At 46.1% G+C, this 23,723-nt stretch overlaps 1 protein-coding gene across 9 annotated transcripts in view; it reads left to right on the top strand.

Moving 5' to 3' along the window:
- The window catches only part of foxp2 (forkhead box P2), a 103,828-nt gene that overhangs the window by 55,228 nt on the left and 24,877 nt on the right, over positions 1–23,723 (top strand). For all 9 annotated transcript variants that reach the window (XM_030112970.1, XM_030112975.1, XM_030112979.1 and 6 more), the window contains 6 exons: positions 5,160–5,249; positions 14,628–14,765; positions 16,449–16,538; positions 18,741–18,921; positions 19,989–20,298; positions 22,673–22,777. In XM_030112970.1, the coding sequence (XP_029968830.1) occupies positions 5,160–5,249; positions 14,628–14,765; positions 16,449–16,538; positions 18,741–18,921; positions 19,989–20,298; positions 22,673–22,777 (914 nt within the window). The remainder of the gene's footprint in view (positions 1–5,159; positions 5,250–14,627; positions 14,766–16,448; positions 16,539–18,740; positions 18,922–19,988; positions 20,299–22,672; positions 22,778–23,723) is intronic.

The following is a 23,723-nucleotide window of genomic DNA, read 5'->3' on the forward strand; positions in this document are numbered from 1 at the left end:
GGTTACACAGGAAGAGAGTGAAGGACTTGTTGACCGCACTTTTGGTGTTTGCTTTGCAAGTGTTTATTTTCTTTTCCTCCTGCATCAGCTTCCCATGCTGCTATCTGTATGAGCGCTGAGGTCAGAAGAAGTGCTCTTTTTTTTTTTTTTTTTTTTTCTTTCCAAGCAGAGTTAACTGAACCCAGGTGTGTATTGTGCTCTATGTGGGGCTTTGTGGAGGCGATAAGAGAAACTGAATGTGGCGCCATTGTTGGAGCGCCGGGCATCGTCGCCAATTCTGACCTTTATGAAAGGATAGGAGTCTTTTTATTCCTGTGTCTGTGTCACTTAAGGCGGAAACCGTCAATAGCGGCTATATTCGGCCAACGCAGCGACACCCGGCATGAGAAACAGAAGCAGCTGCAGTACAACAGTGGTTTGAAAGGGCAAACAAATCCTTGAAATCATAGATTAGATTATAATAGGTAGAGAACTTGAATCTGGTTAAGACAGTGTACTTCAAAATTAACTGGAAAAATGTTTCAATTCATTTTCAGATTTCTTTCTTAACATTCAAGTGAGACTCAAACGTCCCGTTATTTTCAAACCCCCTGATCCTGTCCAACTTTACACTGCTGCATGTCATGCAAATATTTAGATAACTGCAATCATAAAACGTTTTGCATTGTGAGGATTTTTTATAATCTCATAACTCCAGGTATCAGATAATGATTTGATTTTTAACGTGTACATAAACAGGCTCACTGATCAGACTCGAGTTCTCATAAACTCAGTCCAGAGTTTTACATTCAAACACTGCGTAGGACATCTTGTCCTGCTCCCCTCCTCTCATTTGTCTCTCCTCTCCAGCCAGCCCCTCCAAAGCTGTATCCATCCATCCATCTGCCCCGAATCCACTTATATAAGACGATAGGGTGTAAATATTTTGGTGTGGAGTGTCAGCGCATATCTTCCCCGCCAGCGGGCCAGCAGCCTCGCTCCAATCAACCATGTTTGTTTGTTCAGCTTAAACTGTTTGTGCCTTGTTTTCCATGGCATGCGACTCCCTCCAGATTGATGAAGAGTCACACTCCTTCCTTCCTTTCTTTTTTTTTTTTTCTTGCACCCCCCCCTTCAACCCCACCGCTCCCTTTGTTTCTGTCTTTGCGTCCTGGAAACAACGACAGATAAGCCTGGTGGCGCAGTACTGTGTGTGTGTGTGTGTGTGTGTTTGTGAATGTTTGTGTGTGTGCGAGTTGTCAAAGCTGTCAGCATAACTGGAGTCATTCTGGCCGACAGCCTGGTGTTGAACATGCAGCCTTTCACACCCTGCAACAAACACACACACGCGCACACACACATCTCATACACACACAGAAAACATCTGTTCCGCACACCACAGAAAGTCAGAGTTACCGTGATGCAACTCTGTTTCTTGTCGATCAACAATTGGTCGTAGTTGCGACTGCTCTCCGGCACGCAGGAGCGTCGTGTGGAGGCGTACCTGTTGAGGGCCGCTTATTTCACACTCGTGTCGTCATTCCAATATCAGCCATATCCCCTAATAACAAACAACTCCCGACGTGACTCGGGCCGGGAAGTGATCTGCACTGTCCAAACACAATGTCACAGCCCCTCAAATATATCCAATTTCAATGACACGGCCGCATCAAATGCGGACTCCAGGTGGATTTGAAAGAGCGATATTTGTAGCGGACGGCTTATTTCTCTCCCCCATCCACCAACACCAATACCACCCGACTCAATAAGCAATCTTGAGATTTGTAATGGTTTGGCCCGGCATTACGGGGCCTGCTAATGTATTTCATGCTTGTTTAAGATCTTTGCATGCTCCTTACAAAGGTGCATTGTGATAGGTGTTGCTTATTACCCTATTCTGTATTGAAGTATAGTTGTGTATGGAGCTCAGAGAGTGGAGGATAGAGGGAGGTGAGGGGTGAATGGATGGTTGATATGGGTTTTTTTTTTTTTCTTTTTCAGTTTCCCCTCTCCTCCTCCCCCTGTCAGCCTCTCCTCACTCTTTCGCTTCCTCCCTCTCCAGTGATCTCTGCATGCCTATTAATGTAGCAGAGGAATGCCTGTGTAAACATTCTTGTTTCTCAGTCCGTTTCGCATAATAGTCGCCTGTATCGCCTTTCTCCTGACCTCACTATCTGAAACCAATTACACCAGATCCATTTGGGCTGAATCTTATTTTCATAAGGATCCCCGTGTCGCAGTCTTGGTCGCTCTGTGTTATTTTCCCCCCTCTTATTTTTTCCTCTTTTCCAACCTCAGTGATGGATATCAACATCAAATATGCCTCTGAGTGCCTTGTTATTTATATAGCAGGGCCTGGCTCTTTTTCTCTTTCCCCCTTCTCCCTCTCTCTCCCTCGCTCGCCGTCTGGCTTGCTTTCTCATTCTGAAGAATGTGTCACATTGTGCTGTTTATACAATGTGTGCATTAATAGACCGGGGATGTCATTTTTCCGTGCATAGCAACCCAGGTTAAATAGACGGTGCGTCTGCACTCGTCTGTGTTTTTGTCCGCTCCAGCAGCTCTTCAGCAAACTTTTGATGACTTTCCTTGGCATTTGGCGCTTTTTTGTGCTTCGAGATGGGCTTCAGCTTACCATCTCTGTGGAGTGGGGAAGTGGGTGGCACAAATTGGTGCTTTTTACTGTAATGGCTGAATACTCAGAGCCAGTGAAAGTGAGGGGACGGGGACTTTTATTCCTCCCTTACCTTCCACACCATCATAGACTCTCCGGAAAATGGCTAACCTCGCTTCCATGGATGAGGTGACAGACGGTTTCAGACATGACAAACCACTCTGGAAAAGTTTGCCCGGTGTTGATAAGCTCCGTGTTATGTTTGGAGAAGTACTTTTTATGCAGTCGGAGCAGACTTCTTTTCTAATAAGCCGGGTGTAGTTGATGTCTCAGCTTCACCCCTCCGTGTCACCTCTCCTGCCTCTGCCTCCCCTGATATTTACTTGGCCCGGATATTGGCAGCGCAGTTAAAAACATCTCTTTCTTTGTACTCTTGACCGTGTGTAATATATCGAGTGGCTCTCTTGACTTTGGATATAACACAGCAAGTCATTATTGATTCACACATGGATAAACATTTCCCCCTGACAGCTACCTTCAGCTGCACTCATCAAGCAGCGTTTCCTCTAACTACTGTGTGCAGGACTCAATAAGCCTTATAATTACTTTGATTCACCAATCATGGTGAGATTAATTAGGGCCTGTGTTTTAATTAGCCAAGTGATTGGCTGCATTCAAGGAATTTGTGTTGCCTTTCACATTCCGCGAGAAGGAAGCAGAAGTGGAGCAACGTCTGACATCCCGTCCGTTTTGTCCGCCAGCGACCAAAGTTTGCGCCCCCGTGTGCAGTCGGCTGCAGGTGTTGTGTGTGTTTTGAAGAGAGGCCGGGGCTGGGCTTTACAGCGCACACACTTGCGCACACACACACACACACACATATAAACCGCTGGCGACTTGGCTCCTCTTACCAAGGAGACAGATCAATGCAGTTAGGACTCAGTGCCAGTGTAATGTGTTTGTTTACTTTGATTCAGAAAGCCTGGCTCCTCCTGAGCAGCCAGACAGACCCCCACCCCTGCCTCTCCCAGCACCCACCCACCTCTCCTCCAGTTCTGTCTTTTCATAATTGATCAGGGGGGTGGCTGCGTTCCCTGAGGGGTTAAGACATGGCAACTTTTTTTTCTCTCTCTTCCCTCTTATTTTCTCTCTCTCTCTCTGTCTCTCTCTCTCTCTCTCTCTCCTGTCTTCTCCTCTTGTTTGCTCAGGATCTCAATGTACTAGTTCAAACATTGTTCCCACCAGCTGGCAGAGCTACACCATATGCACGCCCTGTCAAGGCAGCTGTTGTCATGGATACTGGCAAGCGCCAGAAAATAAAATGAGAGCCCCTGATTCTTCAGGAAGTGTCACTCTCCATCCCAGTTTTATTTATTTTATTTTATTTTTCTGCTTCTCCTCCTACTAGTCCTCTTCTTTTTTCATCAAAAGCGAAACTCCTGTGAAGTTGTTGTGTTTTGTTGTGAGTGTGCATGCATAGTTTTTTTTTGTTGTGTTTTTTTTTTTTTTTTTTTTTCCTTCTTCCTCCTCCTCCACTTCCACTTGATACTCGTGGGCCCGACACAACACGAGGTATACGGTTGTGTGGAGCAGCAGCAACAGTAGCAGCTGTGCACAATGTTCTTTTCTGCCAGACGTCTTTCATCCGCCTGCTCTTGAAGAATCGGAGTGAAGCTGCTGGCCCAGCTGCCATCGTACCTGTGAAGCCGGCGCTCGCTCGTCACACACACATCCAGTGCACACGAGCACGCAGAAGGAGATCTGTAATCCCATCAAACCCCAGAGAAATAAATTACGCCACATCCCAGCCCCTCTGATTCGTATCATATCCATGTCTGGCAAACACATCAAAGTGCGCTGATGACGATCTTTTACAATTTACAAATATGACTTTTTCTCTTTGTCGCGGGTAAACATCCGTGAACTAATTTCACAAGGCAGGTGCAGGCCTCCCTTTCGCTACCAACCTCCATCTTTCCGTCCATCACCCATCCTCCGTGCATAAGAACCCTTAATGCATAGTGTAAAACCTGGGCTGCTAGTTAATTCACTCTAAATGTAATCTGATGTTGATTTTGTCAACTTTAATTACAGCTCCCAGGGACACTTCACATGGTGCTGCCTCTACTTCAAATTGATATTATGAATATGCAAATGTGGCGGTAATTTGCAGAGAGAAGTGGGTATTTCAGTCGAGCACACACTAGACAGGTCAATTCTACTCTGCCTTTTTTTTTTTTTTTTCCTGCCCACCACCCCCCTCCACGCCACGCTCTTCTTCTGGCCTGCTCCAGACAAACTGTATTTATCCCTGATCATAGCTCTATGAATCGTAACTAAAACATATCTCCAGCGTAATGTTACCCATGTCAAAATGAGGAAGGTGACATTTGACAGGGTTTCTCATTCAGAGACGGCGGTTTGTGTGTGAAAATTTGAATTATCTTCAGGAAGTGAAATAGTTTATTTCTACTATTTCTTCCTTCCTCCTTATCGTTCTCTCCCTCTCTCTCTCTCTCTCTCTTTTTTTTCACGCCGTCTTTTGTCTTTGTGTTCTTTTGCTTCGCAGGCCCTACAAGCAGCGAGGCAATTACTCTTGCAGCAGCCAGGCAGTGGCCTGAAATCTCCAAAGAGCCAGGACAAGCAGCGTCCACTGCAGGTAAAGCAGCTCCCCATCTAATCTCTTAAGTCCATCCATAATACATGCTCCCCCGAAAAGAAGATTTCCTCTGTTCCGCAAAGTGTGTTTGATTTGCCAACGCAATCCTTGGACCTGTCATTGGAATCTTAAACCTGGACAAGCCGGTCCCCAGGAAGCTCAGCGTCACATCGCCGCAGGAAACAGCACGAAGGGAGCGAAGTTGCATACTTCCACCGTTCACTCGATTGCACACGCCGGTTTTTCATTGATTGTGAAATGTGGCGCTTATTGTCCATCAGATTGGACAATAAATGCGGCGAGCATCTCCACAGCGTTTAATTGGCGGACGGCAAATTGGGTGACCTCTTTGACCTGCATGCTTTTCTTACAATGGATCCATAGTGTTGTCGACGCAGGAACATCCAGAGGTTAGTTATTATTTGAAAGATATGTCAGCCTGGCTGGTGGGTTATGCAGACAGCTAATTCCAACTGCCTGTCAGTTCCACCCCTCAACACTAATTTACCTTATTGATTTGTAGAGCTGTCTATTTCTGTTGTCAGCGATTTGGAGAAGGTCACACTTGTACACATGTGCACTCACAACAGCTTCACGCCGACACTGCCGCGCTCACGTGCGCACATTAAGACGTTGCCTTCATTCCTCTTTCTTCCTGGTGTTAAGATTTTTCGCACACTAGCGAGTTTTTTTTTCCTTTTCCATTCCTCAAGTCAACCAGACAGTTTTTCTCGCTTTAAATTACGTAAGGCTCCTTGACATCTGCTCCGTGTTTTTTTTTTTTTTTTTAACAATAACTTTTTTTTTCTTTTAATTTATTTTTAGTCGTTTCAAATTGAAGTGTGGGAGTTTGTGCCCTCCACTCGTCTAATAAGCACTATCAAGGAGCAATGGTTTACCTCATTAGGAGCTCTGTGCATTTCATTAATGACAGGGAAATTGGCGTTAACCTCACCCGTTGATATTTTCACAGAGTCTAACAATGGCGACACCTTCAATTGGAGTCACACCCCTGTGTACCTAATTACGTGCTGGCGAGGAGATAAGGTTGGCGAAGACTCAGTCATGCTTATGCTTAAATAATTTAGCCGGGACTCATCGAAGGCATGAAAATTATCAGTAAATTCTAACACAGCGGCAATAAAATTAGACAACTCTTTATTAATTTTGGGTTTATACTTACTGTGTGCAGCTGGGATGAGGAAAAAAAAAAAAAAAAGAAATCATTAAACATCCGCTGTGTGGGGCTTTTTGACGGGGTCCACTGCGGTTCCTCTGTTTGAGGATGCCAGAGCGAAGCGACTCAAACAAATGGGATCCTGTGATCTACAAATGCCTGCACAGCCACCAAGTACAATACATCGCATGAAGAATAATATTGAAAGAGAGCTGTGAGGGTGCATGATAACCGTCGGCCCCCTGTCCAAGCCCCTGCCTCTAATAACACCAGCGGATAGTAAATATTGAATATTTACATTTGCTTACTCCATCCTTGGCTTGTTGGCGATATGAATCAATATGAATCAGAGGGCCTGCCGATCGGCCCGTCCTCTGCTCCCAAACTAATCCATTTGTTGATCCAGCTTTTATTAACATCCTCACCTCTTTGTTCCAAAAAGTCTCCATGCAGGGTGTCGCCAGAGAGGCGCCGCTGCTCTCACAGCGACACACACAAACAGCACGGCGTGCATCCTGCTCCGTTTTTTGCAGTGGGAACGTTGCTGCCGGTGTGCCCTTGAATCCTCTCATTTCAAGTGACATTTTAACTGTAATACTCCTTTGTGCAAATATCAGTCTAATGCGATGGAAACTTGATTAGAATGCCTCTTTTTTTGGGCTGTTTATTATTGTTTTATTTCTTTCCACTCATCAGGAGCAGATTATGCTTTTTTTTCTTTTTTTTTTTGTCCCTGTCTTGAGGGAGTTTACCCAATAAAGCTGCATTATTTACCTGGATTATGAGGCCACAGCGGGTGCTACGGTGCAATATTTTATTAGCTTTACCACTAGATAAGAGTCAGTTGCAATCAAGCTACATGTTTTCCACCAGAGGAATCAGGCGGATTGATCCCCTTGTATGATTAGTGCGGCAGAAAGTGGGGAAGGGATTAATATTACCATGACATCCTGCTTATGGCGGAGATACTGATAAATCCTCTGCCAGTCTCTTTTTTCCCCTTCTGTTCTCCATCTTTGGTATTTAAGAGCGAGAAATGATCCATAGATCATGGCATGTAAATTATTTAGTACACAAGCATCTAAGTGCCTCAGATTGCAGTTTTAATTACTCGTATTAGCGGCTAAAGGCTCTCGCCTGACTAATTCTATCCACTTGCTCATTGCTGCTGCTCAGGAGTTGATGATGCGGAGGAAAGCAGCTCTGGCATTCACATGCACGCAAGGAAGAAAACAGTTCCCCCAAACACACATACAAACACGCGCACACAAGCTGCTTCTCCACATTTGCGTAATGTGACAGGTCTATTATTACACAGTAAGCCCACGGGAGCACTCAATAAACACCTATTTCTTCCTGTAAATCCCCCTGCCTCCGCCATGCTGCTTACACGGCTCTCCCAAGGCACACAACACCCTCTCGTCTTGGCGCCTTTCTCCTCTGCTCCTTCTCTCGCCTCGCTCTCCTCTTCTCTGTGGCAATATCCCCCCTCTGAAAGGCATTTATACACTGACATTTGGAATACAAATAAAGAAACGCGGACAAGGAGAGGCGGAGAGGATTACAGAGGCCTACGAATCTGACAGTTGTTTCGCGCGCGCTCGCACATACATAACGCATCCACACACGGCACACACACACACACACACACACACACACACATAAACACAAGCACAGTGGCGGCTGCTTAAAGTTTCACGTTGCTAGAAGTGACTTTTTGCACAGTTTGGTGACTTAGCGCCTCCTGAACGATCGGGTTTGGAAACGTTTGTGAAAAATGGTTTCAGAATCTGTTACACAAACTGAAACATGTGCTCGGTCTGGCCCAAACACGCCCAGCTATCTCTGCCACATCACCGCATAACATGTTTCCCCATTGTGACACAGCTACCACCTCTATAAGTCAGAGGGCACATGTGAAACAGCTCGGGTGACCTCCCGTAACCCCGCTCCGCCGGCCCGTTAGACGGGAGCTTGACAGTGTGAAGGCACCTTCTGACCCGCCTCCCCGTTCCCAACGTCCAATTCTAAATCATGCAAAACCTGAAAGCTTGCCCCGAGCGAGTGTAGCAACTGCTGCTCCGCTCCCCCCTTTCACACTATCAAGCTGTGAATACCTTTTTACAAGACTAATAACCTCAGTCCCATCTGTGCAATGCTCCAGCTCCGAGCCGGAATGAAAAGATTCCGGCTTTCTCTGGCCGGTTCGAGGATTGTGTGAGATGATGGGTTTTTTTTTTTTTTTTTTTTTTTTTGCCGAGTTTTCTGTAAATTTGCGGCTTTCAGCCCCAGACCAGTCAGGGTAACTGTGGCCACCGGGCCATCCGAGGAAGTGTCACACTTTTAAAGGTCAGCTCCACACGTCTCGCCACTGAGCCAATATCGTCTCAATAGCGGCACTCATCTGCTTATTGGCTTTCATGCGGAACACACACGCAGATTCAGGGAAAAGGGCTGTGACGCTAGGCTCGAGCATAGGTTAGCTGACTCTGGCGTGCGTGGCTAAAGGATGCTAGTTCACATTTACATTTATGAATATATCTTTCCGCTGCATCCCCTCTGGTTGGATCTGAAAATAGAGAAGAATTATCACAGCGAAGGGGGGAAAAGAGAAGGGGGGGGGGATATTATGTTATTCATGAGGAAAACTTCTGTTGACTCTAAGAGAGAAAAAGAGAGAGAAAAAAAACGTCAGCACATTTTAAGTCAAACACCCTTGGTTACTGCTTTTGTAACCAGAAAACAAGATTTTTTTTTTTTTTTCACATCCCATCTCCCTCCCCACCTCTCTTTTCTGCCTGCATTTACAACACCTACAGGACAAGATTGCTAAATTGCGAGGACAGAGCAGGTTCATCATTGTGATGCAAAAGAAGTTGAAATGCAACCCCAAGGCGAGGTAGCTGAGTTTGGGGGATCAAGAGAAAGTGAGAGGGAGGGATAAAAAAAAAAAAAAAAAGTAGCTCAGACCTTTGATGTAGCAGCAACAAATTTACCTTGTGACAGAAGATACATGGGTGCAATAAACGAGTTATACCAGCCCTTACACATGCAATCAGATGATTCTGGCCAGGGTGTTAATTGGATCCTAACCGGCAGATCTGATACGCCTGGGCCCCGGTGGTGAGGGGGAAAGCCTTTCCAAGTGATGAACTATAATTCACTGAGCTGCTTGAAGCACTTGTAATTTACTGTGTGTCACTGATGAAGAGGCTGATCCAGTGGAGGCCATATTACCTGCAACATCAGAGGAAAGCACCCCCCCCCCCCCCCCCCCCCCCCCCTCCTCCTCTGTCGTCCTCCTCACCTGCTCTCGCTTGTACTCTCTCTCACGCTCTCTGCCTCCCTGTCGCAGCTCTCTCCTCTCTCTGCACTTTCTTTCTTTCTTTTTTTTTAATTCCCTCCATTTCACTCTCTCTGTCGCCTGCGTTTACTCTTGAACTCTGTGCACCTGCAGGGCCGCAGCGGTCAGGAGTGAATCGCGCCAGTGTGATGATAAAGCAGCGACAGTTTGAACTGATGATGACACAAACAATGTGCACGAGCCGTGTTGTGCAGCTACTCTGATGCACAGTAAATTCAAGAGGCTTAATCAGTGACTTTCTACATGTAGAGATAAATCAATATGGAAATTGTGCTAAGCTCGTCCCAATCTCCTCGGGCTTTTTATTAGAGGCTTTTACATGATGGGTCTTTATGTTATGATAAATTGCACTTCCCTCGCACTGCTGCCAAACTGCTATGGAAATTGATTTAGGAAAACATTCAGTAATCTACTTAGCTTCAGTCTTGACAATCTAGAGTATTGATCTCCCTAAGCTGAACACATGATACACATTTGAATGTGGCTCACATGTATGCATGTGTGATTTGACGTTGTAAACACACACACACACACACACACACACACACACACACACACACACACGCCGCCTTTGCAGACCGCACACTGGAACTCCAGCGCGCCAGATAAGCTCGACCTCTTGCCTTGGTGGTCCTTTAGTGGAGAGTCCCAGCTATCAATAATGGTGGAGGCCACATTTGGCAGTAATTGGCTAGTAAATGAGCAGTGTCAACTGAGAGGGAGTTGAGAGGTCAGAAGTCCACAGGCTACAATGGAGGTCTGAGGTTTGTCCCTTTTCCCCCCTCTGGGATGCTCAGGAGATTGAGATGAAATAGCAACGGGGGGTCACGATGAGGGAGTTTCTTCCCTTTCTTTTTTTTTTTTTTTCTTGATTTCTTTCTGTGCACAATGAAGCCGCTTGGCCTAATTAGTAGTGGCTCCTCTCAGTAATTACCAACCAGGACCCTAGATTCCTCATTGTATTTATCATAGCAGTGTCTGGAGTGCAGTTTAGTCCCATGTCCAGTGCTACAGGAACCTCCGCCGCTGATAACTGCCCATTTTTCACTGCTCACTTGATGTTTATGGCGGCCATCTAATCACATGTTCCCCCCTGAATATTAGTGCTCCGGGATTTTATTTGGAATAAAATGGAGTCTTCTGGTCTAATTGTTATTTTAAATCCATATGCTACTGATCTGAGTTCCCCCGAAAGAGTGTTATTTAAAAAAATGAAGTGTGCCACATGGGAGCATCCAGACCTGCTGGACAGGATGGACAGCGCTGTCAGCCAGCGTAGTCAACAACAGATATTGGAGCTTTTTGCATTTATTCCCACAATGCCCAGTTGAATCAAGCCTAATGAGGGACTCAGGTGCCATCTGTGCCTGGAAGGAGCTACCTGAGCTCTCGGTAACAGAGCTTGACCTTTCGCGAAGCATTGGAGAGGCTGGATACAGGCTGCTGGTGTGACAAGAGTGGTGTAATGATCTGCTTGTTCTGTTGAGGGCCCGGCCAGTGTTTTTACATCATGAGCCAATTTAAAGGTCCTTTGTTTTGCTCTCCAACTTTTAGGGCAAACCACATGTCTTCAAAGTTCACGTCAATATGGCTCATTGTTCTTTTTAGGACGAGGGACATAAACAAATATGGGCTCAGATTGCGAGCGCAGTCAGAAACGAGCATGTTTCCTACAAATGTCTATAAAGTAGGAATGACAGACAGAAGTCTTTTTTTTTTTTTTCCAAGTAATTTGAAAGGGGCTCAGTTTTTCCTCTTCCAAATTTCCGCCATTGTAACCTTCTGTTATTAGGGTCCCAAGTGGCTAAATCAGCTCCAGCTAATTTCAGACCATTTTAATAAATCTCATGAATGCTTTTTTTTTGTGCGCCGATACGAGGAACATATCCTTTTGGATTATGGAGGAACAGAGGCACAGACCAATTGCGTATCACGGCTCCTCTTCTACGAAAGAGGGTCTATTCACAGTACGTGGATGTTTACGCCACTGCCAGCGTCTACTAAATGCTCATTAATTTTATCCCTTCGTGGCAAAATCATTTCAAGGAGAGGCAATTCAGCCTCCTGTTCCTTTCAATTCACCGCTCACGTCAATCAAGCCCTCCTGCAGTATCCTGCAGAATGGAGGTGTTATATTCCTGCAATTATCATGTCATATACTCGAAAATGTAAATGAACGTGTGTGTAAAATTAAATTTATGGGTTGTCAGTGAAGAATAAGAACCAGGAGAGCAATTACTTATCTGCTTTCATCTTGGAGCCTCTGATACGTCAAGCAGAAAAGCATGCAGTTAAATGCTGGAATTAGCATTGTGCTGCACTTCACAATGGATGTGGGCCAGTGCCTTTTCTCCCCTCTCTTTCTTTCTCCTGCCTTTTCTCTCCTTTTCCTTCCCCTTTTTTTGTATTGGGAGCAGTGGTGAAATGAAGATGATTTGCAGCCATTACGCCACTAAAGGCTAATAAAAGTGCAAGAAGCAGTCGCTGTTTCTTTTCACAATCTGGATGTTTGCTGTTTTTATTTATCTGTTCGCTCTTGAAGTCTTGTTCCGTTTCACTCATTGACACTGAGATGCTGCATTATTCATTTACAAGTATCTGCCTTGTCGCGTGCTTCGCCACTTTCACAATGAAGAAAGTGTTTGAAGTGCAACACAGAATTTATATTTCACGCTGTTTTACATATGCATGCGCATACGTTTATGTTAAATCCTTCACATCTAAGCCTGCTTCCTTTTTTTCATGAAGCAGACCATCTCTGAGCCGGCAGTCCAATTAATAGTCTTAATGAGTGCATTTCTCATGTTGTTTCTCAGCCACACTCGTCCCATTGTAATGGCATCCAACACAAAACCAGGAGTGACTGCAGGGGTAATTACTTACCTAGCAAATGTACCTTTAAGGGTTAATAACGTTGAAGGTGTAAGCAGAGCATTTGCATAATTACACATGGACTGTTTAATTTGCAACTTTTGACGGCTTTTGTTCAGTACCTCGCTTATTTTGAATGCAATTTCTCTTGTGCTCCCGCGTAGAGGAGTCCACAGAAGAAAAGAGATGTACCACAACATCCTCCTCCTCCCCTCCTCCTCCCCTCCTCCTCCTCCTCCTCCTCCATCCCTTCCACCTTAGATGGAGTCCCTTCTCTCTAAGACCCTAATGAACAATGGAGGCAGGATTTGTTTGAATATGAATATGAATGTGCAGCGGGGCCGGCTGGAAGTTGACCTTCAGCTGTGATTTTCAGTTCATCAGGATTAGTCAAGGCGGGCGATCAGGAGCCACTAATGCATAATGACTTCTAAAATGAAAAATGTGTAGTGACCATGCAAATGTCTCGGCTAATCAAAGAGGGGGGAAAACCTGGGGGTGGGGGGTAGGCGTCGAGGAGAGGAGAGCTAAACAAGGACGTGTCAAGGCCTGACAGAGAGAGAGGGAGAGAGAGAGAGAGAGAGAGAGAGAGAGGGAGAGAGGGAGGAGAGACATGCATGGAAAGTAATCAAGCCAGCTTGATTAGCTGGCGATGAGGACAGGGATGTCTTATTGGCCCCCTGACACACCATATAGGCTCAGCTACTGTCATGGCAGCTCGGTACCAACACTCTTGCAATTAGCATCAGCAAAGGTGTCGCTACGTGTTGATCTTGTAATGGTGTTAGAGCACATAAAGCTTGTCTGTCCACATTGTTTGTTCACAAGATGCTGCGATGGGCTGTACCTGCTACTTCAATCCAAGTCTTTTCTTTTATCTTTTTTGTATAAAACACCAAACTAATTGCGTCTGACCTGATTATATCACATTGTAAATGTGACAGGAAAAGATGAACACTTAAAAACATATTGTGTTGTTGCAGAGTGAATCACGCAGTACGCTAATTAGGCTGATTTTGTTTGTTATAACAGGAGTGGTTCAAATACATTTTAAGCGGCCATACGAATCGGAAATTCCGCAGTTGTTGGACTCTGAACTCACAATCAAAGACTGAAAACAAACATATCGTCTGTAAAAGAATTTGGCAGAAATACAGAATACCTATCTCAGTTTTGCCAAAGTTCCTCCTGCAGCTGTTTGACAGCTTGTGGTTTAGTGATAATCGCCAAAAATGACACACATTTTTCAAAGTCGCATGCCGGCAGAGGCCACGAGTACTTTTGGCTGCTTTTTAAAGCCATGTTCTCTACAGCAGGCATTGAGCAACGAAAAAAATGCTCCACTTTTTTTCCTCCCCTGGATATGAAGAAAAAAAGGAAAGAAATGCTCAGGATGAACCCCAAACTCTCAGCCACGGCCCACCCCATCACGCTGATTGGGCCTGCCACATGTCCACTTCATCAGTGTAGTTTTTAATCAACTTTGCAGTGGTGCATTTTCACGCTGTTTCACAATAGCAGCACTGATAGGCACGCTAAAGTGGGGGAGTTCAAGGGTCCTGCTAATTAAGGTCTATGTCTATTTAAATCCCTTACTTTTCCCAGCGGACTAAAGGCAAGAAAATAAGATGAGCAACACAAAGGCACAGCACCCATCTGTCCTTCAGCATCTCCTCCAGGCTGCCAAGCAGCACGGCCTTGGGAGGCCTGCTCTCCCTACCTTTCAAACCACCAATTACCACACTCCCAGTAGATCCGTGCCACCATGGCTGACATAAATCTCTAATGCTCTATTTTTTATACTGTCTGCACCACACCTACGTGCTTACTGTTAACTGCCACAAGTGTATTTTTCCAAGCTTAAATATAGTTTCAGTGTACTTTCCTCCGCATCTTTTTGCTCCTGTCTTGTCGGCTCCTCATCCCTCCACGTTTTTGTCCCCCCCGCCCTTCCTCCGCCGTCCAGGTTCCAGTGTCAGTGGCCATGATGAGTCCCCAGGTGATCACGCCGCAACAGATGCAGCAGATCCTCCAGCAGCAGGTGCTCTCCCCCCAGCAGCTCCAGGCCCTGCTCCAGCAGCAGCAGGCCGTCATGCTGCAGCAGGTAAGCTCGCTCACTCGCTCGCCCGCCAACAAACACATGCACACACACGCACGCATGTCTGCAGGTAAGCCGTGCCCCGACAGCAGGAACTGGGTGTGTACATGCGCAAACACACACATCTACACACGCACAAGCTTACTAAACAGGCGAGTTGCACGCTAATCCGTACACAACCAAGCGCCTAAATCCAAAGCTTTATCACCTCATTACATGTTTATTTTAACCCTCAAATACTTTAATATTGCAGTAATATCTTGAGTGTGTGTGCACAGAGACATGCACACCCAAAACTCCTGCTAGCCTGAGTCATTCCTGTGCAGCACAGCCTCTGCTGGCTTCTGCCAACTCACCGCCGTCCCGCGTCCTTGACACGCTTACCAAGAGGAATCTGAAAATTGACGTACTTGGTCATGTCGCCTCTAATTAACTCTCCACCGTGTCGCTGGTTCAATTCCCTGACAAGCATCCATCAGGGACTGGGAGAGTAGGGCACCGTTGGATTGAACACCAGCAGCTGAGTGATAGGTGATGGATGATGTAATATTTGGATTCAGCTTGACTCAGTCTCACGCCGGAATTGAAATGCATTTCTCATTTATGGATTTGATTAAGGAAAAGAGAATAGTTTAATTAAGAGCATCAGTCATTCTGATTATTCCTCTTCATTAAGAGCCCCCAACTCAAGATGCGATTTCGGTGTAATTACAGGCCTTTGCTCAGCGTTTTCACAGGAATTAAAGGCACTGGTCGAAAAAGTTGACTCAACGTTTTTAGTTTATATCTTTTTTAGGATAGCGCTGTCCTGCATTGTTCCTAATTCAGCTTGATCATCTTGAATTAAATCAGTTTGATTGTAAAATCCGCGGCAGCCCTGCATCATTATTTAGCTGAGGTCGATAGTCGATGTACGTAGATTAAGTGACAACGGTGAGAGTCCACAATATTTCTCAATCGCTCCTCCGGCTCCCATTCATTTTTATCATTACTGACTGGTAAATCATGTGGATGTTTTGCACAGAAGTGGGCCGTGCATTTCAGTGGCCCGCTTCATGGACTTTTACTTCAGGCCACACAGCCATCTAAAGATCTCCCGTCTCAAAAGTGAAATCAAAGTTTAAACAGCTGTCACCCTTTGTGTGTCAAACAATCTGTTCATTGCAGCAAACCTGACGTGGAGAGGGTTGATTCTGTTTATTTCAGCCACTCCAAAGGAGGCCTGTGCACTCTGGCAGCCAATCACGTAGTTAATATGATGGATTGGTGTCCCCACAGAACTGTGGGACTATTAAAGTCCATGTGAAAAGAACTGTGAAAGACAGCAGGGATACAAATGCCAAAAGCAGTAGAGAATGTTATTGACAGAGCGCAACAGTTTCTATTTAACAAAGCATGTGAATTCCAGCTGGCGCTCTGGAAGTGAGGGCAAGATTGAAAGGAGATTTGTAGTGATTTGTAAGGGATGCTTGTTCAGTATTCTGAATGTAAATCAGTTGGAATTAAATTCTGCAGCCTCTAAATGTCTGCATGAGCCTGTGTTTTGTCGCTTAAACACTGAAAAGTTTTTTGTTTTTTTTTTTAAGAAGACCTGAGGTTTAATTAGGATGTGATATGAGACAATTTCTTAATTTGACAAACGCATATTTACCTGTTTCCCTCATTTTCACTTTCTAATTTCTACTCCAGCAACACCTGCAGGAGTTTTATAAGAAACAACAGGAGCAGCTTCACCTGCAGCTTCTCCAGCAGCAACACCCCGGCAAGCAGGCTAAAGAGGTAACACATCCGCATCACCACTGGTTCCCACTCTTTAAATAACAGAAGAGCTGGATTCACCCGTCGTGTTAATCTTGGGACTTGTTAACAAAAATGACTGAAACACAACACATTTTGACTGACTTTTATTTCTTACATTTACAAACAAATGCCTGTACTTTCTTGGGTTTGACTGCGTGTATACAATGTTTCTCCCTCGTCTGCAAGCGATACACCGTCCTGCCTTCATACAGTACGGGACACACAGGGACTTTCTCCATTAATGAATCGTCTGAGGTCACATCCATGCGCGGCGCGTCTGCACACACGCTCAGACAGAGTTTGATTTATAGAAAGGAGACCTGAGACGGGAAGGGTCCGGCGTCCGACTCGTTAATGAACTGTTTCTGCGGGCGTCAAAACACACACAAACACGTGCGCCACCGCTAAAGTTACGATGCACGACGGCTATAAATCACGGTGACAGGCAGCCGCCCGACAGAGGAGACGAGCGCGCCAGCCTTAGCCACATTTGCGTAACGGCGTTGGCGTTGAACCTGGCGAGCCAGTCCGGGGCCACATCCTGACAACACTCTTTATGTATGGAAGCAGTTAAATTGATAAGAGGAAAAAAAAAAAAATAGGCATCACATCAACACACACTGTGCCTTGTTTTTTTCTTTTTTCTTTTTTTTATCTCTCTCTCCTTGTTTTACCTCTCGCTGTCTCTTCAAGCAGCCCATTATGCTGCCCCAACAGGAAGTCGCAACTGACCTCCCGACGGCTTTGTTTCTGTTTGGATTTGTGAATAGAGTTTTTCAGGAGCCTCGCCATCAAATATGGAATAGAAATTGCTCCCTTATTTCTCTTGAGGCCAGGTGGAGGTTGTGGGGGACAGACCCCCCCCACCCCACCCCCACTCCCCACCCCCAGTTCCACCACTCCATTATGCAGCCCTGTTTTCCAGTGAGCGCATCACAAGTTTTACCCCCCGCCTCCCTCTTTGCCCCCCCACCCCCACCCCCCCACCCCACACTTGTCCAGGTACAATGCAAACACAGAGAAACATGTAAGCATGACACGCTGTCTGTGCGTACACGTGTGTGGGGAGCGGTGCAAATCTGAAAAACACGAATATCACCGGCGAATCACAACAAATATGCATCTTCTTCCCTTTTGCTTGACAGACTAGGAAAATGGAATATCCATTAAATCTAATAGAGTGCACTTACAGTCAATTATTACCTGGAGTTTTTGTAATTTAATATAGGTGTTTGGCTCTGTTTTGCAGCTCTGAGCCAGCTTTTGTCTCTTCCTAAAATTTGCTTCTTCGCCAACTCTTTTTTTCTCTCTCTCTCTCCTCTGCCGCGGTGACTGAGTTTGATGTTTTTCATTTTGTTGTTGTTGTTGTTGTTGTTTTGCACAGGGGCTTATGCAATTGCCAGTCTGGCCCAGTGATAAACAACTCTGTGAGACGGCAAGGAGAGCGGAGAGGGAGGGGACTGAAGTGTGTGTTTGTGTGTGTGTGTGTTTATGCCTATGCATTCACATGCGCACGGAGCTGTAAATCTTTCATTCTGCCTGTTCCCTCTGGTCACATAAGCACAAACGGACCATCAGTGAATGCGAGACAATTAACTACCAGGGGTGGCAGGAGGTTGGGGGGTGAGGAGGGTGACTGTGGGATGCTGGGGTGGCGGAGATTATACCAGAGGCTTAGTATCATGCACAGTTACGAGCCACACACTCCTAACAGGCGTGGGAACCGGTACATCAGCATAGATTTGTGTCGTTCCGCGCGTGTATGATGACGGACACACACACATACACACATACACACACACACACACACACACACGTGCATAAAGGCGGGAAGGCGAACGCTCGGTGGTGCAGCCCAAAACAAACCGGGGGAACGACTGAGCTCAGACGGAGAGGGAGAGCGCAGCAGAGAGACAGAGGAGGAAGCAGAGAGGTATAGCTAAGGTCATGGCAGAGGCAAGTGAGTGCAGGCTCGCCACACACACACACACACACACACACACACACACACACACACACACACACACACACGCACACACCACCCGGTCTTCACTCTCCTCTCTCAGTTGTTAATTCGCCTGTAATTTTCCCTCCCTCCCCTCCCCTGCTCTCCTCTCTCCTGCTCCTCTCTTGCTCCTCTCCTCCTCCTCCTCCTCCTCCTCCTCCTCCTCCTCTCTATAGCAACAGCAGCAGCAGCAGCAGTTGGCCGCCCAGCAGCTCGTCTTCCAGCAGCAGCTCCTGCAGATGCAGCAGCTCCAGCAGCAGCAGCACCTGCTCAACATGCAGCGGCAGGGCCTGCTGTCGCTGCCCGGGCCCGCTCCGGGCCAGGCCGCCCTGCCCGGACAGACCCTGCCCCCACCAGGTAAGAGGAGGAGGAGGAGGAGGAGGACGAAGGAGGGAGATTTGGCAGAGGGAAGAGGGAGCAGGGCTGATGTTGATCTGAAGCACGTGACTCGCAGCGGTAGTAGTCACACACTTCCTGTGTTTTGTGTGCGGCTGGAAGTGTAAGCCACTGCCTCTCTGTCGCCGATCGACTCTTCCTGCTGCCAGATTTCCCTCTCGCGTCTTCGTGCCCGCCTGTCCTTTCCGTCTTTCTGTCTTGCCCGTCTTTGTTTTTCTAATTTGTATGCACCTGTGTCCCTGTTGCGTTATCTCTAAGTATGTCTGTCTATCTTCTTCCTCATTGGTATGCTCTCCTGCCTTCCACTTTGTCCCTAACTCTCCCCATGATTGTTTTGTTTAGTCTTCTGTTCTCCCATTCTCTTTCTCTTCTTGTCTGATTATGGCTTTCTTTGTCTACCTCTGTTTCTCTCTTAGCTCTACTCAGCCTGTTTGTGTTTGTTGTTTTTCCATCTCTGCTTCTATTCCCCCCGCTCCCCAGCACCCCTCCTTCTTCCAGCAGTTGTTGTTGTTTTTGTTTACTGCCTTGACTGAGAACCAGGGAGAGGCGAAAGAGGAGGGAAAAAAGACAGAAGGGAGAGGAGAGAACAGGCTCCATTTTCTCCCCGTGAGCCAAGTAAACACCTGTGTTTGTTGTTTGTGAGTAAAATGGCGGAGAAGGAAAACAACAAGGCAGGGAACTGTTCGAGGAAAATCAAAGACCGAATATTCTCTAATTAGTTGCCAAGCTGGAAAGGAGCACTGGACAAAAAGTTGTTTATCTGCAAATGTGCATGCACACATTCGCCACAATCAATGCTTCTTATACTTGCTCGTGGGTGAAACCAACACAAATGAGCTTTTCCGTCCATCCTTCATTTAAGATTTCCTCCTGTTGGAGGTTGTGTGGCGGTGGAGGGGATCCCAGCAAACGGATCACACATGAAAACATGAAAACTTCATACATAAAGGCAGCATGAGCTATGCAGCTCTAGAAGTTTTTTCGATGTTTTGATTTCAACTTTTGCTGTCTCTGTCTTCGTGTCTTAGCCGGCCTGAGCCCAGCCGAGCTCCAACAGCTATGGAAGGACGTGACCGGGGGCGGCGGTGGCGGACACTCCATGGAAGACAACGGCATCAAACATAACAGCGGCGGCGGCGGTGGCGGCGGCGGCTCTGGCAGTGGCGGGGGCGGCGGCAGCGGCGGCCTAGACCTCTCTACCAACAACTCTTCTTCAACTACCTCCTCCTCCAATCCCGCCAAAGCATCGCCGCCCATCTCCCACCACTCAATCGCCAATGGACAGTCCCCGGCCCTCAACCACAGACGAGAGAGGGAAAGGGAACGGGAGCGAGAAAGGTAAAAACGCATCCCTTCACTTCCACACTGTAGACGCAGCAACAAGCTGAAATAACGCGCAGATGAAAAGTTGTTGTTCCGCGAGTCAGTGGCGGAACGCATCAGAGCAACAATCTGCGGCTCTGTTACTTCAAAGAAAACGGGCTGTTTTGTTTATTTATTCAATAGTTTATTAGTGTCTTGTTGTTATTAAAAAAAAAAACAAGAGCCCCGCTCTCCCAGGGGACTGTGCGTGCCATTGAACACACTTAGCTTGCGCTCACATATCAAAAGCGGGGAGAGGAAGCCAAGCAGGCAGGCGCTCTTACAACAAGCCTCTCTGGCAGCCAAGACAAGGTAACCCCCTTGTACATTAAGTATTTAGTGCTTTCTCTCTCTTTTTTTTTTTCTCTCTTTTGAAAATTACCTCCCTCACTTGCTTGTCATGTAAACAGAATACGTGATGCCTTGAATGGCGTTTCCAGGATGTTTATCCTTGTGATGGCGTCTTTTATAAATGCACCCAGCACCGAAACACTGACTGTTCACATATCTGCCTATCTGGCCCATGCATTATTCAAAGGCTTTTCTTGGGCGATATTATAATAAGGACTTAGAGTAGCTGTGTGTGTGTGTGTATGTATGTGTGTTTGTCTGTGTGGATGCTTGGTGGAGACTCGCACTGGAGGTGGAAGTGCTGTGTAATTGGTTTAAAGTAGATGCTATCTCTCCAGTACCACTAAAAGGAGGCTTGAAAAAGATATCTTTTGAAGGAAGACGGAGAGAGAGAGGAGAGGTAGGGAACGAATGAGAAGAGAAGGAAGAAAGAAGGAGAGCGGGGGGGGGGGGGGGCTTTTTTATCTCTCCTGTGTCCCGAGGGGTGTGTGGTGTCTCATAATGATCGAACAAGGAGTATTGTCAGGAGCACTGCTTACTAACATGCCATGGATCGATGCGGGGAAAGCCCCCCTCTGTAAAACACTGTGTGAGCTCTGCCAGCGCTCACACACATATTCCTGTTTCACACACACACACACACACACATACACAAGCAGGCATGCATGTAGCCACAGACCCCACACATGCATGCACAGCCTGCAAGTAGACAAACACACAACACACGTTCTCTCACACACACACATGACAGACGCACACACCAGTGCCAAGCCTAAAGGTTAAACTGTCATCTTTAATAGGATGTGCTGTCTAGGCAGGGTCGTAACTTATTTGGGTGCCATTTGAAAAACGCCAGAACACCCCTGCTCCCCTTGTCCTCTAAGAACATAAGTTACACAGAGTATTAATCTCCTGATGAAAATTATATGGCTGTCTGGATTTTTAATGTTTACTTGAAAGCCTCCGCCCCTCCTCCCCCGTAATAGCTTTGCAAGATGTGACGGTGACTGCGGTGGAGGCAGAGCTGCAGTCTGTGCTCCATTTCCATCGGGGAAGTCGGTTCAGCCTATACGTCTGGCACGTTCCCCCATAGTGTCCCAAAGTTGAGGTAGATTTTGAATGAACCCAGCAGGGAGGTTGTCCCAAACGTCCCAGAGACCTCCTGTGGTTCCAGGCTGGACTCTTCCTGGAACCCCACGCACAATGTCACTTCTGGGCCACTCTTATTCTTTAAAGAGAGTTATACATCACATTGACTGATTTTTACTTGACATTTTACTACTTATTCATCAAGTTTTGCCTTTATCCACATCCACTCAGAAAGTTGGCGCACATCTCATATCTGTCATCTGTGACTTTACAGCTGAATTCTGTGCAACTAAACTGTCTTGTTTAAGTCTTTGTCTCTCAATTCCGGTGCTTTGAAAACTGGATTTTGCAAGTTTTGTGATGCTGCTTTACCCAACAACAACAAACAAATCAAGCCTTTTTCTCTAATCCAAAAAATGATCAGAAAACCTGAAGTGCTTTAACTCAATTTGATAGCTTTCATTTTTTTGATATATTGACACCATACTTCACCATTTATACTTTAGTTATTTGAGTTCAGAGCATAAATCAGGAGAATTGACTGTGTTAAACACAACAACGATGAGGATCAATGTATTAATCTTAATGTCAATCATATGGAAAGAAATACCAATTTGTCCCAGGTATGGTTAATACTAATGGGTTAACTCAATGGACTTTATTGTGGAGGCAAAGGAAAGTACAGTATTGAGATATTGTGTTATTAATGCCACTATTTGCTTCTGCAAATCTGTTTGAATATTGTACTGTGAATGAAACACAGTCACCTCATCACGTTTGGATTGTGTTTCACTGGCTGTTTTGTTGTTTTTCATACTAACTTGATGAGACGTCCACGTTATTGCTATTCTTCCTCCCATGTGACGTCTGCTCATTTTCCCTCTCTTGCCCTCGCTCTCTCTTTTTATAGCTCACTACATGAAGAAAGTGGAGGGACCCACCCCTTGTATGGCCACGGCGTCTGCAAGTGGCCCGGATGTGAGAACATCTGCGAGGACTTTGGACAGTTTTTGAAGTAAGAGCTCGCGCTGTGACAAAGATGTAAGACCGGAGACGATTCTCCGCTCGCCCCTTCCTGTTAACACCATGTGGCAATATCTATTTTATTGTGAAACACAGAGGAGCTGTCCCCTTCAGCACAGCGCCTCCTCCCCGCGTGGGTACAGAGGCGGTAACAAAAGAAAACATCACTGCCTTTCAAAGAGCACATTTTGACCTTCTCGGCAGCTAGTTGACAGGGTTCTGCTCCAGCAATGCAGGATTCAAACCAACTCTGATCCATAACAAATTTCCTCCCTGGCATGGAGGGGCCTGATAGGTTTGTGAAAAAACGTCAAAAGCTAATGGCAACTCGCACGGCCGCACACTTACCTCCACAACAAAGGCCCTCATTCACTGTTGTCATGGTGCAGGCACCAGAGCGAATGAACTCTTCATGCTCCATCAACAATTTAGTTAATTAGCTCATTTGTAATTGGCCAGCTTTGTTGCCAGGATGTTAGTGGAGGGACATCAAAGGAAGAAGGTGTTTGCAGCACTGCCGATTACAGGTTATCACATTGCCACTCACTGAGAGTCTCTCTCTCTCTCTCCCTCCCTCTCTCTACCTCTCTCTCTCTCCCCTCCTCTCCTCCGCTCACTCTTTCCCTGGCTCCCTGCTCTCACACAGAGAAGAAAAGAAAGGGAAAGCTTTAATTTGAATATTCTAATTAGATTTGTAATTAACTGTGAAATAACGATCTGGCGAGTGATTTTCATGGGCTGCAAATGTCCATGTGAATTCGTAAAAACTCTTGAAATCAGAACAGTGTTCCAGCTTTTTTTCTTTTTTTTTCTCTTTTTCAAATTTTGCATTTCTTTGCACTAATCACTGTTCTACGATACACAGACCTAAAAATTCTAGAGAGAGCAAACAGGGAGCCGCTTTAGGATTTGGGTCAGCTGCATTTCTAGCATTTTTT

The sequence above is a fragment of the Salarias fasciatus genome, chromosome 17, assembly GCF_902148845.1.
Source record: "Salarias fasciatus chromosome 17, fSalaFa1.1, whole genome shotgun sequence".
Lineage (NCBI taxonomy): Eukaryota > Metazoa > Chordata > Actinopteri > Blenniiformes > Blenniidae > Salarias > Salarias fasciatus.